General features: G+C 34.8%; 1 protein-coding gene across 4 annotated transcripts; it reads right to left on the bottom strand.

The window, feature by feature from the left end:
* Nucleotides 1-4,961: 4,961 nt before the first annotated feature.
* On the bottom strand, nucleotides 4,962-11,583 carry KLRD1 (killer cell lectin like receptor D1). 4 transcript variants are annotated; one of them, XM_019793398.2, is made up of 7 exons: nucleotides 11,565-11,583; nucleotides 10,804-10,933; nucleotides 9,204-9,296; nucleotides 9,004-9,066; nucleotides 7,365-7,516; nucleotides 6,374-6,477; nucleotides 4,962-5,422 (listed from the first exon to the last, which is right to left on the bottom strand). In XM_019793398.2, exons 2-7 carry the CDS (start codon nucleotides 10,808-10,810, stop codon nucleotides 5,302-5,304), a joined length of 540 nt encoding a protein of 179 aa, XP_019648957.1. In that variant the 5' UTR covers nucleotides 10,811-10,933; nucleotides 11,565-11,583; the 3' UTR covers nucleotides 4,962-5,301. The 4 variants fall into 4 exon arrangements, with proteins under 4 accessions (XP_019648957.1, XP_019648962.1, XP_011215722.1 ...); XM_019793403.2 differs by lacking the exon at nucleotides 11,565-11,583 and adding an exon at nucleotides 9,760-10,173 and having other exon boundaries at nucleotides 10,804-11,059; XM_011217420.3 differs by lacking the exon at nucleotides 11,565-11,583 and having other exon boundaries at nucleotides 10,804-11,061.
* Nucleotides 11,584-16,651: the final 5,068 nt, after the last annotated feature.

The raw sequence follows: 16,651 nt of genomic DNA, 5'->3' as shown, positions 1-16,651 counted from the left end.
ACACTAATTCCTGCATATACATATGTGTACTGTTTTATATATATGACACATGTCATATACATATATTCACTTTTTGCTTGTGGCTATAGATATCTGGTTTTTGGTTCCCAAATTTTCCACAATGAACAACTAAAATTACAGTGAATGGAAAAGTGTCTCCAAAAATGAAGACAAGTAAGGTGGCTTGGACTTGCCAGCCAGTGAGAGCTCAAGCTGGGCATTGGAGGGGAGGAGAGGTGCAGGCAGAAGCTTTCCGTGTTTCCAGGCCTCCCAGCTTCCATCCACTCTCATGGCTCAAGCATTCCGTTTGTTTGATTCTTTATGGTAGTTCCTTTCTTCTGGTACCAAAATGTGAAATATCTGTTGTTACATAATACATTATTTCAGCACTTAGTAGCTTAAAAATAAGCAGGTATTATATCACACATTTTCTGAGGGTTAGGAATCTTGGAACAACTTAGCAGAATGAATTTGGTTCAAGATTTCTCATGAGGTTTCCATCAAGATCCTGGCTGGGACTACGTCATCTGAAAGCTTGTCTAAGGCTGGAGAGTCAAAAGGCTGTCAAGGAAGAGGAAGTCTCATTACCTGAAGTTGGGCTTCATTTCCTTGCTCACTGTACATAAGAGACTTTAGTTCTTCATCACATGGTTCTTGCAAGAGGGTTTCTCATGATACAGTAGTTGGCTTCCTCCAGATCAAGTGATACAGGAGAGAGAAAAGAGGAAGAAGCCATGCTACCTTTTATGGTCTAGCCTTAGAAATGGCGTATTATCATTTCCTATATATTCCATTGGTGACACAGATCAACCCTGGTACAACATGGAAGGAAATTATACAACGGAATGTACACGAGAAGATAGGGATCATCGGCAGACACCTTGAAGGTTGGCTAACACACATACCTTATGGATTTTCACCTTTTACAATGAACTGATAATATAAGACACAACTGGTTTTGTACAGCAAACTTTATAAGTACATTTACAACTGCTAAGATGTGATAAGGCAAAGTGGAGAGTAAGGTTGGTGCCTATATATTCTCATTTTAACCACTTTGGCAGGGATTGGCAAACTATGACCTATAGACTAAATTTATCCCACCATCTGTTTTTATAAATGAAGTTCTTTTGTAACACAGCCAAACCCTTCATTTATGTATTATCAATGTCTTCATTTGCACTACCATGGGGGCGTTGAATAGTTCAACAGAGACTGGCTCACAAAGTTGAAAATATTTACCATCCCGTTCTTCAGAGAAAGCTTTCTAACCCCTACACTAAGATATAAAGAGAAAAAATTCAAAAGGTCCAAAATTATGGAAATGAAAAAGGAGGTTTAAGTGTTCCAAAGATTTCCAGGTTTAGATAATTGAAAGAAATCATAAGGCTTTAATAAGCATACCCATATAAAGCTTTTTAAAAAGGCAAGTAATATACAGGAGCAGAAAATTCAAATAAGCAGTTGGGGACCAAAAAGCCATTCAGGAACAAGCTTCCAATGCTCTTACTTCCACAAAAGCATGATTCATCCCTGAGTGAAACTGCTGATATTTGGGCTGCTTCTCATATGAATAAACTAGGTTTTAGGAGAGCTCAGACAGAAGTTCCCTGCATAGTCTGATTGTACAACAGAGACAGGATATATAACTAATTATCACAAGTATGAGTTATAAATAAACAAATTTGTTCTAAGTTCCACACAGGAAGTTTGAACTTTAGAAAACTTACCATAAGTTTTTATGTTAGTTAGTTTTATGTTAACTAACTTAGTTACTTAGTTAGCTAGCTCACTGCCCTACATGGCCAAGAGTCAAAAACCAACTCTCAAGCATCCTTGGAGATAAGCAAAGAGCTTTCTCAATCCAGCTATACAAAAACTTTGGCTTTAATAGGCAAATTTAGATGTCCGTAGTGGAGGAACTACGAATTAATATATTAGAAAAAAAATTTTAGACGTATTATTTGTCCTGGCATATATGAATTCAGTTCTTAGTTACCTTACCAGGAATCAAAAGGCAATGTTTAAATTCGATAAACAATGCAGTAGCACTTACAGCATATTTTTTAGGGCTATGTTGGTACAGTAGGCAGCTCTAAGATGACCTCAAAATTCCCACGCATATGCTTAATCATGTGCCTTTGAATTTCAGTGGGATTTATGAAGATGATGGGATGTTGTTCTGTGATTCTATTACATTAAATGGAGAAATTAGGTTATTTCTCAAATGTAACTGAGGTTCTAAATTAGTCAATTTTCAGTTACCCAAAAGAGAAACTATTGTGGGTACAGCTGACCTAATCAGTTGAATACTTTAAAAAGACCCTAGAGGAGAGAGGGAGAGGAGTGCCCTCCTTCTGGCCTTGAAGAAGAAAGCATGAGTGGTGTGACTGTCTATGAGGAGGGGTAGCCACTGGGAGGCAAGGGTCTCAGTTCTACAGTCCCAAGGAACTAAATTCTGCCATCAGCCTGAATAAACTTGGAAGAGGACTCAGTTTTGGATGAGAATTCAATGTGGGCATGACTTTGATTCCAGCCTTGTGAAGCCCTGAGCTAAGGACTAAGCTATGCTCAGCTCCTGATCCATAAATGCTATGACATACAATCACGTGCTGTTTAAAGTTTCTAAATTTATCATAACTTCTTATGCACCAATACACTCAGAGTAACATGCTTAGGTAATGGGATAAAATTAAGGAAGGATAAGTTGACTCTTGGCAATATTATTTTGTTATTGGGGGGGGGGAGAGACATTCCCTCACCCTCTTTCATTAGTTTTACATTCAACACTGAGATTTTCACTCACCTAGATCCTTCCATGTGCATTAGCCCATTTTATAACAAAGAACAAAAGAAAAATAATGTTTCTCCCCAGAAAATATATCAGAAATCACATTAGAAAAGAGATATTTAATAGAAAGACCTTTATATGAAAGAAGTCTTTCCTATCCCAATGATGACAAAGACATTTTCAGGATGAAGGAAGAGGAAGACTAATAAAAGTAAAACGGGTCTGGTGATCATGGATTCAGTGTCACTAACTTGATGGGATCATGCTGTGAGAAAGACACAGTACTGTGGAGGACTAATATCTTCCTTTCAATCCAGGACTTTCCGTCATAAATGCCCTGAAATGATATGGGAATTGAAAAATACACCTGAGCTATCATTGGGAGGCTACGGGTATTTTCCTCTCAGTAGAGACAATTTTTGACATAGATTACTCTCTGAAATTAGATATCACCCATCATATTTAGCACCTTCTGTTTCCTCATTGCTCTTGCAATCTTAATGAATTTTCATGAGTTCTCAGAATAAAGGCAGATAGGGCTTTGGGCACCTCATAGGGTGATGATATGAAAAGTAACAACTTGAAGCTATACTTGGGTGTGGCTAAATGAAAACACCTGAGATTCATCCTGGACAAAATGATAAAAAATAGACCATCCTTGGTTCACTACAGAGAAAACCACCCCAAGTAGAAAAGCAAACAAAAAACCCAGAGGAAATTGCATTATGGGAAGAGGACAGGGAGATGGGATAATTGGGACAGAAAACTATTGATTTTCATTATGTTTATCTATGCTATTTTTTAATTTAATTAAAAATATATTATTTTGAATTTACATGGACAACAAAGCGAAAACATTTTAGAGATTGATTTATTTATTTTAGAGAGTAAGGACGAGGAGAGAGGGTGAGGGAAGGAGAGAATCTCTAGCAGACTCCCTGCTGAATGTGGAGTCCAACGTGGGACTTGATCCCACGACTGTGAGATCATGACCTGAGCCAAAATCAGGAGTCAGACCCTTAACTGACAAAGCCATGCAGGTGCCCCAAAGCCAAAACATTTTAAATATCCAGAAAGTACAATGTGTGTCCTTCTAGTCCAAGCTAAATATTGTATTTATATTGTCTTATATTTTTCATAATATAACTTAAGTGCATGTTTCCTAATCTTCATACAAGAATATGAGGAGTGCAGTTTGTAGTCTTATTATACATACGTATATATATATATATTTTTTAAGATTTTATTTATTTATTTGATAGAGAGAGCAAGAGAGCACAAGCAGGGGGAGCAGCAGAGGGAGAGGGAGAAGCAGACTCCCCTCTGAGTAGGGAGCCCGATGTGGGGCTTGATCCCAGAACCCTGGGATCATGACCTGAGCAGAAGGCAGACACTTAACCAACTGAGCCACCCAAATGCCCCTTATTATACTTATATTTTAAGAACTAAAATACACAGGCATTTTTCTCTGCCTAGGTCTTTATTAAAAATCAATTTGAGGCTCTTATTATAATTTAACTGAAATAGAAACAAAAAAAGTCAATATAAATTTTTAAAGAAGTATATGCAATAGTTTTTAAAAAGGGAATTGGATTTTGATATCTGTGAGATTAGGAAAGCCCCATCCAGGTCGCAGGCATTAGACCTTATTAGGTTCCCACCCCTTCTCTGACACACTCAGAACCCCCTCAGTTAAATGGGTTGCTCCCTCCACGACATTAAAAGGGAATTGTTCAGTATTTCACACATAACTTTTAGGAAAAAGGCTTGGGTTGATTAGAGATTAAGATCTTCAATTTACATCTCAGTGGCTTTTTACCAATGGATAAGCATAAGGCAAGAAAGATGCGTAGAGTAAAAAAAAGGAGTATTGCAAATTTCTGTGATCAGTCTTGGATTCCACTTACCCTTGCAAAAATCTAAAAGTAAACACACGGGAACCACCTTTTTGGACAAAGATTCATAATTACTGTATAGAACTCAAGAGCATCAAGAGAAGAACATAAATATGTTCCGCTCTAAAGTCCGATGATACACATGAGGAAGCTGTCATATGACACTTTAAGCTCTAAGTTAAAACATATAGAAAGAACTAAGTTCAAGAAAAGTAAAATGACTATGGGACTTCCCAATTTACTACGCCTTACAAAGAACTGAAATGACACTGATATAGATTCTTTGATGCAAATTATTTTATTTGAATTTCTGCAAAGAAAATTTACAAGAATATGTGCATAAAAACATATTAAATTTAATATTGAACATACGCATTAAATCACACTAGTCCTGAAATTCTTTACCTTGATGCATTGTTATTGCAGATATAGGTACAAAAATTTCACCAATTTTAAGACACATGATTTCAAATATATGAAAATTGTACCATAAGACCTAATTTGAAACATTTTACAGATTCCAGAAGTAGATAATTAGCAATAATACAAGAGGTAAAGTCATGTTCTTAGTACTACTGAATCTTCTACTGCCCACCCCTTCACTCCAAGAAACAGCTAAATAAGCTTTCGTTCACATATGAAACGATACTTCTCTTCACAGGGTTCATCCAAAACACTTCGGGCTGAGCTATACATTACACATTTCTCCTTCCTTAATCCTTGAACTAATGGCAATCTGTAATGAAAAATAAAACATGAACATATGAGAAAAGGAAATGAGAATATTCAGAGATAGTGTTTTTTATTAAATGTTAGAATTTTTAAAGCACGTATGATGAGATTTTAACATATTGAGTCAATCGATTTTTATTCAAGAGCCATGTTTTCACAATTTCAGAGCACAGTATTACAAAAACTCAGCTATTGCCTCAATAATCAACAGCATTAAGGCCAAGGATTTTATGTTTTTGCTGTTATTATTCATGGTTTTGATATATGGTGTTTTGTTTACAGATGTACTGGATAATCTAGTCTGGGAAAACAAATCCAAGCATAAGATTCATCACTGTCTGATGCTGCACATCCAATGTGTATGAATAAAAATGAGAAGAATATTTGAAACATGGGACTATGCTGAAAATAACAGGCTCAAGAAGAGTAAAGAAAATAACGACTATGCTATTTTCCCTGGACAGCGTCTGTGAAGGTAAACATCTACACATGCATGTAAGCATTCAAGTGCTTATACAAGGCAAAAAAAAAGGTCAAAAGTTGTTTTACGGTCACAAGCACACGAACTTCATGTCACTTGAGCATAAATTTGGATGATCTAGAGGCAGCTAAAATTGTTAGCTCTCCTCTCTTTTCAGGCCGTAGAGAGTTTATCCTAGCTATAGTGCTCCCAGATGTTACAGTCTCTGGTGAGATCTACAGACAAACTCATAAAGAACTAAAAAGACGAAAGAAAGAAAGAAAGAAAGGAAAGAAAGAAAGAAAGAAAGAAAGAAAGAAAGAAAGAAAGAAAGAAAGAAAGAAGGAAGGAAGGAAGGAAGGAAGGAAGGAAGGAAGAAAGAAAGAAAGAAAGAAAGAAAGAAAGAAAGAAAGAAAGAAAAGAAAGAAAGAAAGAAAGAAAGAAAGAAAGAAAGAAAGAAAGGGACTAAGAGGACCTTGGCTGCCAGAAACTTACAGATCTTGGGAGACAGTGGAGCCATCTTCCCACAACCAGGCACTACGTTCTTTATGGTAAGAGAGTCCAATCCAGTAATAATATGTACTGGAGATCGCAAAATGCTGATTGGAAACAGAGACAAACATATTAATCAAATCTGAGTCCATTCTGGGAATAATGTATTTTTAAGAAAGTGTCAGCATCAAATTTAGCTTTTTAATCACATGAACTGAAATCATTTTTAATGTCCAGTTAGAAGGTATAGTCATATGCCTCATATTTTCTTCTTTATTGAAAGTATAGTCACATGCCTCACATTTCTTCCTTTTCTTCCTTATGTTATTTATTCACTAATTTCCACAAATATTCATTTATGATATATAAATGAATGCCACAAAATATCACTTCTTAAAGGAATAAAAAACAGAAGGAAGTGTTTTCATGGAACACCTCTTTTAAAGAATATTACGATCAAATTTGATCCCACATCAACAGTATCTTGAGAATGAATTTTATAGCTATAGTCTACTTAACTTATACTCAGGATAGGTTCTTCATGCAGCTAAAGAAATTTTTCACTTTTTCTTAAGGTGCGTAATTTTTCGATCATACTCTCCACACTTATCACACATTATATCCCAGAATGATGACAAAAGATATAAAAGTACAAAAGAAATTATAAATTCAATTAACAAACTAAAAATTACAAAGTTGTTTTATTAGTCTCTGAATAAAAATAATGGCCTATTATTCATTCTTTGAATTCTTTCCAAAACATTCTTTGTACTTTATCTGGAATGTAAATTGATTTTTAATCCTATAATATAAACCTTATAGAAATTTCATGTAGGTTTTATAATGATTGTTTCAAGATATGACAAACTAGTAAGTCATTAGTTCAAATAACAACCATCCATTTACTATAATTAAAGAAAATCAAAATATTCAGCTTAAAGAGCATATTTTCCTAGGTCAAAGAAAATGTAGGAAACCAGAATTAAATACATGCCAATTTCTCTCCATTTTGAATCTGCAATAGACTGGAATTCTGAGAAGCACAGAAATCACGACTTTCTTTCCAGGTTTTTAATTCGCCAGAAAAGAAATAGCAGTTGCATTGGTCCCCAATCCACTTTTCTGGGCACGAACAACAGCTAGAGCCTAAGAGAAAAAAACAAAACATGACTATGACATTCAATTATTTCAATGCTATTTACTCATTCAAAAATCATTTGTTATTTCTTCACTATTTTCCACAAATATTCTTTGAGAATCTCCTACTCATACCATATTTCAGGGGCTATTAATGTGAACTAGTGAGACACAACTCTTTTTCCTAATACAGATTATATCCTAGATATAGAGTCAGAGCTATATAATTTCCAATCATGTATCAATTATATATAATGATGATTTTGGTAAGTATACACAGGAATAAGTCAGTTTATTAAAACATGGGGTAGCGGAGTGTAAATTGGAAGGTGGCTAAAGAAACTTTTTTAGGAAGTAACCCCAAATCGAGCTCTGTTGTGCAAATAGGAGTAAACTAGAAGAAAGAGATATTTAAAGGAAAATATTTTAGCATATTTTGTGAGTCAGAAAAGAATATAGCACAAATTGGAGAATTCCAATGTTTGGATATTTTATTTTCAAAATAGAGATAAAACAATTAGCTTGAAGTCTAATATGACAGTTAACCAGTGATAGCGTCGTGAACATTTACTATCCTTGGTGATAAAAGTCAAGGCACAGGGTAGACACTCAAATCCTTGTCAAGTGAATGGTTCTGAAGTGTAGGGTGGAATGGTCATTACAGGAGCTGGAGAGTGAGGTAAACGGAGAGATGTTGGTCAAAGGGGACGAACTTCCAGTTAGAAGGTGAATAAGTTCTGGGGCTCTAGTGCACAGAGTTATTATTATAGTTAGCAATACTGTATTATATACCCACAAGGGCTAAAAAAGTAGATCTTGAATGCTTTCAGAGTAAAAAAAGAACTGGTAATTATGTGACATGATAGAGATATTAGCTAATGTTATGGTGGTGATCATATTGCAACATAAAAGTGTATCAAATCAACTTGTTGATTACTTTAAACTTATACAACATTACATGTCAATAATATCTCAACAGGGATGGATAAAAATGCTAAGGAAAAAAGATAGATAAATATGACCACAGAAGATGGTGAGACAATTTGGAGACCATTTGGAAAAAAATACCTTAAAAAATTGAACTTTGAGCTGGCTTTCACTGGATAAGTAGGGTTTAAAACTACAGAAATCTGTGCACTATATTCTGAGTTGTGCAAGAAGCAGAAGCAAAGGTAAAGAGATATAAAAGTAGAGATATACAGTAGTATTTACTGTAACTTATTTTTGATTTGTTACTTAAACCTGAGCATCCATATAGAAAAAAAATGTCATTTCAGGCTAATATTTTCCTTATTACTTAAATATGTAAATGATGCATATTCAATGTAATTTAAAGCTTTTTACATTAGAGAATAATGAAACATGTCTCTCCAACAATTAGTAGGTAAACTCGTATTACTAAGTATACTATTCCATCATGCTCTGTGTGAGAAAATTATGAAACTGTCTATTTTATCCTCTACCAACACTAAGGTTTTCCAAAATATGGAACCTACCTTTCTGGAGTTCTGTGATTGCATCTGGAGAAAATGTTCGCTGAATACTTTGTTTAGAATATACTGTAAGAAATGATTAAAAAATTACTTCATTAGATACAAGCTTATGAAATGATAAAATATTACACATTAGTAAAATGAAACATTTATTACTGAATGGTTTCACCATTCTTTATATGAACTTGCCTAGAAAAACTTACAATTTTTCAACAAAATTCCCATAGTAGCCATCAACAAAAGGCATGTTACTCCTAAGATCCCAGAAATCAAATTCCATGGAGTGGTCTGAGAAGCTGTAGTGAAACAGAGATGCAGTGATGATTTAAAAAACAAAGGCAGAGCAAATAATGAATCATGAAACACTACATCAAAAACTAAGGATATACGGTATGGTAACTAGCATAACATAATAAAAAATTATTATTAAAAAATGTATACTATAATACTGCTGCTTATGTGTGATTGCCTAAATAAAAAGACCTAGTATACCTAAATGAAAATAAAATAAACAAACAAACAAACAAAAAAACCAAAGGCAGGAGCTGAAGTTCTGAAAAGCAACACAATGAGAGAGAATCTAAAACGTTCTTTAGTTTGATAACCCAATCACCTTGCCAATGAAACACTGGAAAATGAAAATATTCCCATCAGAACTTGCCCTAATACCCAAATTTTTATATGGTATAATTTATTCATTAGTGAAATTATCTATAAGTTTTCTCCTTTACCATTCCTGTCCCAGTCAAGTGGACTTACCGCTTATTTCTTAATTCCGCAAAGAAGTTTAGGGATCCAGAGTAGGAAGACATCAGCAGGCATCAAGTTGTGTTTTATGGGCTTACATAACAGGCATTTACTTTTACTTTCTCAACAAGAATCACAAGATAATATGATTCCCATTGAGCAGAGAAGAAAACTTAAGGTCTGTTAATAATGTTATTTTCTCCAGGTATTAAAGCTAGTAAGTATCCCAGTCAGAAATCAAATGAAAGTTTGTCTAGGCCCAGAGTCTTTCACTTAGCATCTTCTGTCATTGCCACAATAGTGCTCGGAAATGTGCCCTTCGGTTCATCTCAGTGCCTTTTCCACCTAAGTAATGTCCGGTTGCTTGTAGCTTTGTAGAGGTTTTTTTTTTATATACGGAAGAGAAGACGTAAGAGCGCTCCGGACCTGGTGTGATGTATGGGAAATAGCTTGGGGACCTGGATTCATTTCACAGTACATTAAATTATGATATAAGCCACCATTTTTTACAAGAACATTATGCTTTCTCATACCAAAAATTACTGCTTATTGGCATTTACCCTAAAACAATTTCACGTTAGGAGATTTGGCATTAACATTAACACTCCCAAAAAGTCACTAACAGACAGTGCAATGTGTCAAATTACTAATCTAGGTGATTTGGGGTGTCACAACACAAATGGTAAATTTTTAAAAAACACTTGTATGCATTGTCCCTAATACTTGGCATTCTCTATTTACTTCAGGGCTAGCTAATATTATGTTGTTCATAATTTAACCTGGTAAATTCATTTTGCATTCAGAGTTTAGAGCTTATCCCTGTCAGAAGCCACTCGTTAAATCTGCTGGAAAAGCTTCACAAAATTATTTCTAAGTTACAGATAAAGAATTAAAAAAAAAAAAAAGAATCAGAAGTGGAAAGCGTTAATGCATGGAAAGCCTAAAAATGCCTATTTTTTTCCCCTAAAAGCACTGCCTTGAAATTAGCCATATCCCCAAGATACCTTTTCTGGTTCATTTCATTTTTTTAAATTTTGTGACTCAGGCCTCACGTACCTTTCATGAGAAATGTTCTGGTGTCGATGTCGGCAAGGCACAGCGTGTACTTAATCAAGAAGGATGGTGTTGTGTTGGTTCACAGAGCTGAGCTGGAGGCTAAACAATCCAAAAGTCGTGCATGAAGAAACTTAAAAGAAAAAAAAGAGAAAAATTACTTATTTGAACAATGTTCTTGAATCTTCTATTGGTGAATGTATATTATGAACAAGAAGCAGTAAAGTCACTAGCTTCTAAAATGTTCCAGGAACCACAACACAGGAAATTACCACAGTATGTGTGTAATACAAACCCTTTAACTATCATAAAAAAAAAAAAATGAGAGGGATTTTTTTTTAATATGTGAATATCAGTGTCACCTTTAAAAATCATTTGGAAACAGAAAATTTATGGTTTTCAAACTTTGAGTTTACTGGGAATCTGGGTAGATTTGTTATCCTGTTAAATTGTTATCCTGTTTCCTTTGTTTTCTTGTCTCAAATTTCATACCCTGAAGCTCTACCTTGAGGGCAATTCTACAAAACTGCCTTGGTGTTACCTGAGGTTAAACTCAAAAAAAGACTTCAGAAGAGCACTGGAACTACCTGACACTAAAATTATGAGAGAAAGCAGAGCCATCCTCCCAAAACCAAGGACTAAGTGAACGTCTGACCTAAGATGGTAGGGAGTTCATAAAGCCCTGCTTAGAAAGAAACACAGTGGAACATGTAAAATAAATACAGTCCCTGCAGCCCCAATTACACAAAGAGTCATAGATTTACTTTTGCCTATGCAAATCTGGGCACATTGCATTTTAGGTAAAGTAAATGAATGCCATCAAACTCCGCTATTTTAACCTCATGTTCCAACATGATTTTCTCTTATAATAAGTAAGTAATCACATGACTCATTTCTCTCCCTCTTCCTCTCCCTCTCTCTCTGCCCATTCACTTATGGTTTATAAATAACCACCAAACTGTACTCATGTTAGGAGATCAGAACATAAACGTCTTAGGCAACACTTCCTTCCTAAGGAATTAGATGTCCCATCTTGGGACATTTGAATTCAAAGAATCTTTGTGAATAAAGCACTTACGTATGTCTTATCGTTTCTTGAGTCAGCAAAAGTTTCAAATGCAGCCATAGCAAGAACTTTTTTTCTTAAAAGGATGGACTAGTTTTTTTTTTTTCAAAAGATTTTATTTATTTATTTGACAGAGACAGCCAGCGAGAGAGGGAACACAAGCAGGAGGAGTGGGAGAGGAAGAAGCAGGCTCATAGCGGAGGAGCCTGATGTGGGGCTCAATCCCATAACGCTGGGATCATGCCCTGAGTCGAAGGCAGATGCTTAACCGCTGTGCCACCCAGCTGCCCCAGGGATGGACTAGTTTTTATATTCATACCTCTAATATGGCTCCACATCTTATTACAGAGATGCAAAAAAGCCCCATTATTTTAAAACAAATGGTAGAAATGAGTTAAAATTGTTATGACTCGAAAAAAGTTTAATTGGTTCTTGAATAAAACATTGGATAAGAATGATATTCTACTCTATTTTAAAGCCACATGTTAGAATTATGATTGCCTACTTTATCTCCAATCACCTAAAGTATAAAACATAAACCTAATCACTTTATTTAAATGAAACATCACCTGGTAAGAACATTGAACATGTATTTTTATTCATAATTAAAACAACGTATTTTCATAGAAACACAGGTGTCTGTTTTTTAATATTTAATAATGGTCTATTTTTATTCATTGTAAATTTTCATAAGAGCTTCTTAACCTTTTCCCAGAAACCTGAATTTTATGCTATTCATGTCATTTGGTAAGGCACCTTATGCCAGTTTTATAACAACTCTTTTAGGGTACAAGGAACAATCAAATAATTTGTTCAAAAGTTCATTCAATATCTAACAATCAAATAAAAAATATTCTGCTTAATCTTGAAATATTTTTCAGTGTCATCCAAAGGAAAATGTGTGACGCTCAGTTTGAGAAAATATTGATTCAACTCTACTCTCTAACTGAAACACACTAAAATCCTGGCGATCACAGAAGACCCCAGCTCTCTCTCATTTGTGCTTCATTACAAGGGAGGTAGCCCTTGAATCTCTTCCCAATCCACTCTAGAACAGAACAGAGAAACAGAGGAGGGAGAGAGAACTTCAGAAAGAAACAAAGAAAGGATTCATATTAAAATTGAAATTTGAGCATGAACTTGTAGGGTAAGTTGAACTTAGAAATACAGACCTGTGATTACTGTAAAGTGAGAAATACATAACAGACATGCCTCAACCCAAAACCTAAATAAGATGGAAAAAAATTCAACACACATATTTTCTTCCCATCTTTTTAAATAAAATATCACATACATATTGAAAAGTAATAAAAGCAAAAATTCTAATGAATTATCAGAGGCAACACCTGCAACTATCTATTTCTTTCTATCAAGAAATAGAATATTTCCAACACCCCCAAGATCTTTCCTCACTTAAACTGATAGTTACTACTCTCTTTCTCCTTCCAGGTATCACCACCGTCTTGACTCCAAAATATCTTGACCTCAAATGCAAACCATAGTTTAGTTTTGCCCATTTCTGAAATTTACAGAACTAGAACAATATAACATAAACTCTTCTGTGTCTAGCTTCTTTTCCTCATATTCTTGAGAGGGTCATCTAAGGATCCCTCTCCATCTTGTTGACACTGACTAGACCAGATGCAAATTACTGTGGCTAGTGGATGAGACACGCTGATTGCTTTGAATCAGTTGTGGTCCAGTTTGGACACTGGAGTGGGGTCAACTTTACTCAAAACAAAAGGAATAGTAATGATCATCTAAAGGAAATCCGAAGCACTAGATCTGTAGAAAGATGAACTTTGGGAAATTGCTGGCCCCTTTCAATAATTTTGTTTTGTTTTGTTTTATCTCCTTTATTTTTTTTCTTAAGGTAGGTCTTTATGAGCAAGTCTACCACCGATCAACATGTAAAGGTTCATTTTGAAGCACAGGGAAGAGTGAATTTCTTGTGTACCAATTATAATCAACTCAAGTCCAGGTTCATCAAGAAACAATGTTATAAAGATGAGCAATGACTTCCATGAGCTTTGATTTGAAAATATGTAGCACATCCACCATCTCTGAATTTATTATTATTATTTTTTTAAGTAGGCTCCACACCCAGTGTGGGGCCCACCGCGGGGCTTGAACTCATGACCCTGAGATTAAGCCCTGGGCTGAGACCAAGAGTCAGGTGCTTAACCTACCGAGTCAACCAAGTGCCCCTAAATTTACTATTTCTGATGTCAAATGAATGTTTTATTAAAGAATATAACAGAATTTGACTTTAGAGAGCAGACAGTGTAGCTGAGACATAAGAAAGCGAAATGAAGATAGCTAGTGCTAATACCAAGAGAATAAATATACTATCTTCAGCTAACCTCTTTTTTTTTCACTTTTTATGTCGCAATGCATATAGATTGACAAAGAATTGCAAAATTAATACAGTACAGGTAGTTCCCTGGTACCCTTCACTCAGTTTTCCTCATGATAACATCTTACACAATTGGAGTATAATATCAAAGCCATGACATTGACAGTCATACAATCCATAAACTATTCACCAGTTTTGTATGCACTTATTTGCTTGATTGTGTGTGTGTGTATAGTTTTATGCAATTTTGTCTTGTGTATAAATTTGTGTAACCACTACCATATAATCTCTGTTTTTATATTTTAGAAAGTAATTACCACCATTTATTTTGTTACTCTGAAGTTCGGTTGTTAAAGAAAAGACAAAGTAAATGACTGGAACTTTTCCTTTGTTTACCAATTTCCATTTTAATGAGTTGATTTAGTGGGGGAGAATTTTAACATTTATTGAGCACATATCACATGCCTATTCTGCTGTTTAATTGAATGTCTCATTAAGTGTATGAGTACACACTTACCAGTATCAGTACATTTAATCATAGTGAAATATGTGGGCCCTCTACTACTCCACTGATGTAGAAATTTATTAATACATCAGAAATTCTGTTTTATCCAATACTTTCTTTAATCACAGAAGTAAACGTAGCAATAGGGAATCATTTACATTTTTCTTATCCTAGAGTTACCTTAAATTGAGTAACCAGATACTTATTGGTGATTCACTTCCACCAATAGAACTTTCCTAAGAGTTGACTAGGATTGCTCCTTACAGGGTCTTGCTCTGGCTTTCTCTAGGGAGTTGAGATGATCATTTTGTACCTCCATCAAGGGAGGAGATATTTGCCATTAGTAGATATGCTGATTTTTCAGTTCTTATTCAACATATTGTTTTACTTTGATCTCTGATTTTTTACCCAATATCTGTGCAATTATATTATGGGTTTTAAATGTTGCGTTGTTGTTTTGACAAGTAGGGTATCATTTTTACGGTTGTGATTTAAATGACAATTATGAGTTCAATCATGGATACGAACCAAATGTTACACAAGAGTGTTTCCCTTTTGCCCATAGAGTTAAAAGTACCAGGAAACTGCTTCCCATCAAAAGAAATAGACAAGCAACAAAACCAAAGAAGCAATCAACTCTGCATCTGGTTCAGGAAGAGCTTACTCAAATTCAGGTGAAAGAAACAAAACAACGTGAAAGTTTTGGATACATTTAGATCGTTCTCAGCACTTAACACTGCCTAATAGCTGTTTTATAAAGTAAGATGTCTACACAGGAAAAGAAGCATTCAAAATAACGTCCTAATAGGTAACAGATTTTGGATAAAACGTTGGCAATCTCTAATTATTAAGGGCAGACAGGGGTTTATAAGACCAGAATGGGGAAAAAACCAGCAACATATAATTTGTTTCAAAATTTCCTAATCTCAGCTCTTAAAGCATATCTCTTCCAATTAATATGGTGCATCACAGGAGGGACTTCAGTAGAGAATAAGACCTCATGTAAGAGTTGCAAAGAACTTCTTAGCTGCAGCTGTGGCTTGTCAATCCCCATGTAAATGGAAACAGTTTGTCTGTGGTGAGCTCTTGGGTGGGTCTTAAGGTTCTCACTCTGAAATAACACACCTAGCAACGCGTTGTTTACTTCCTAAAGTCTAAACTGAAGTATTTTTACTAAATATCTCTGGAATGGCACAGAGATATCTCTTTCTTGACCTTAGACAAAAATATATGCATTGTAAAGCTCTATAATCAGTATCTCTTGATGAAACTTGAACATAAAGAAAAAAATAGGGGAAGTAAAAGAATTCCCTAAGATTAGTAAGACACATAAGTACCAAACAGGAGATTACTCAGATCAGTAAAAACCTATCAGTCTGGAGAACTCACCTTTTAGTTTTCGTACTGATTTCTCCTCCAGTGCAGGTCAATTAATTTATACATTTCCAAAATCCAGTAGCCTGGACTAAATCTGAGAGAACAGAGGCATATAAAGATTATTCTTTAAAATGTTATAATGTGTCCCTAATTCTTTAGTAGAGAAGTAGCTTTTTATTTATTTGTAATTTTAGTTTGTAAAGTGAATCAAGTTACACAAAAACAAGTACATTGTTTAGGTGGTACTTAGATTTGGCAAGAAAAGAAAAAAGAAAAGAAAAGAAAGAAAGAAAGGGAAAGAAGAAAGAAGAAGAAAGAAAGGGAAAGAAGAAAGAGGGAGGGAGGAAGGAAAGAAGGAAGAAGGAAAGAAGGAAAAAAATTATGAGGGTAGCACAGTAACTATTAGACTCAGTTTCCAACATTTCTAACATTCTAGTTGTTCCATTTGTATCATTTTTCTCATTTTGTAATAACACCAATGATAGTGATACCTAACACTTTATTTTACTTTAAATCCACACAGTTTTTATAATATATATTATATATA

Source organism: Ailuropoda melanoleuca, chromosome 16 (genome assembly GCF_002007445.2).
Source record: "Ailuropoda melanoleuca isolate Jingjing chromosome 16, ASM200744v2, whole genome shotgun sequence".
NCBI classification, from domain to species: domain Eukaryota; kingdom Metazoa; phylum Chordata; class Mammalia; order Carnivora; family Ursidae; genus Ailuropoda; species Ailuropoda melanoleuca.
The sequence above is the reverse complement of the archived record's forward strand: the minus strand, read 5'-3'. Positions and strand labels throughout refer to the sequence as shown.

What these genes read in the sequence shown, in the direction of transcription:
- KLRD1 (XM_019793398.2), bottom strand. An exon ending in AATCACAGAACTCCAGAAAG is followed by an intron (nt 7,517 to 9,003) that starts GTAGGTTCCATA and finishes TTTTTCTCTTAG; the next exon opens with GCTCTAGCTGTTGTTCGTGC. An exon ending in TTCAAAATGGAGAGAAATTG is followed by an intron (nt 6,478 to 7,364) that starts GCATGTATTTAA and finishes GTTTCCAATCAG; the next exon opens with CATTTTGCGATCTCCAGTAC.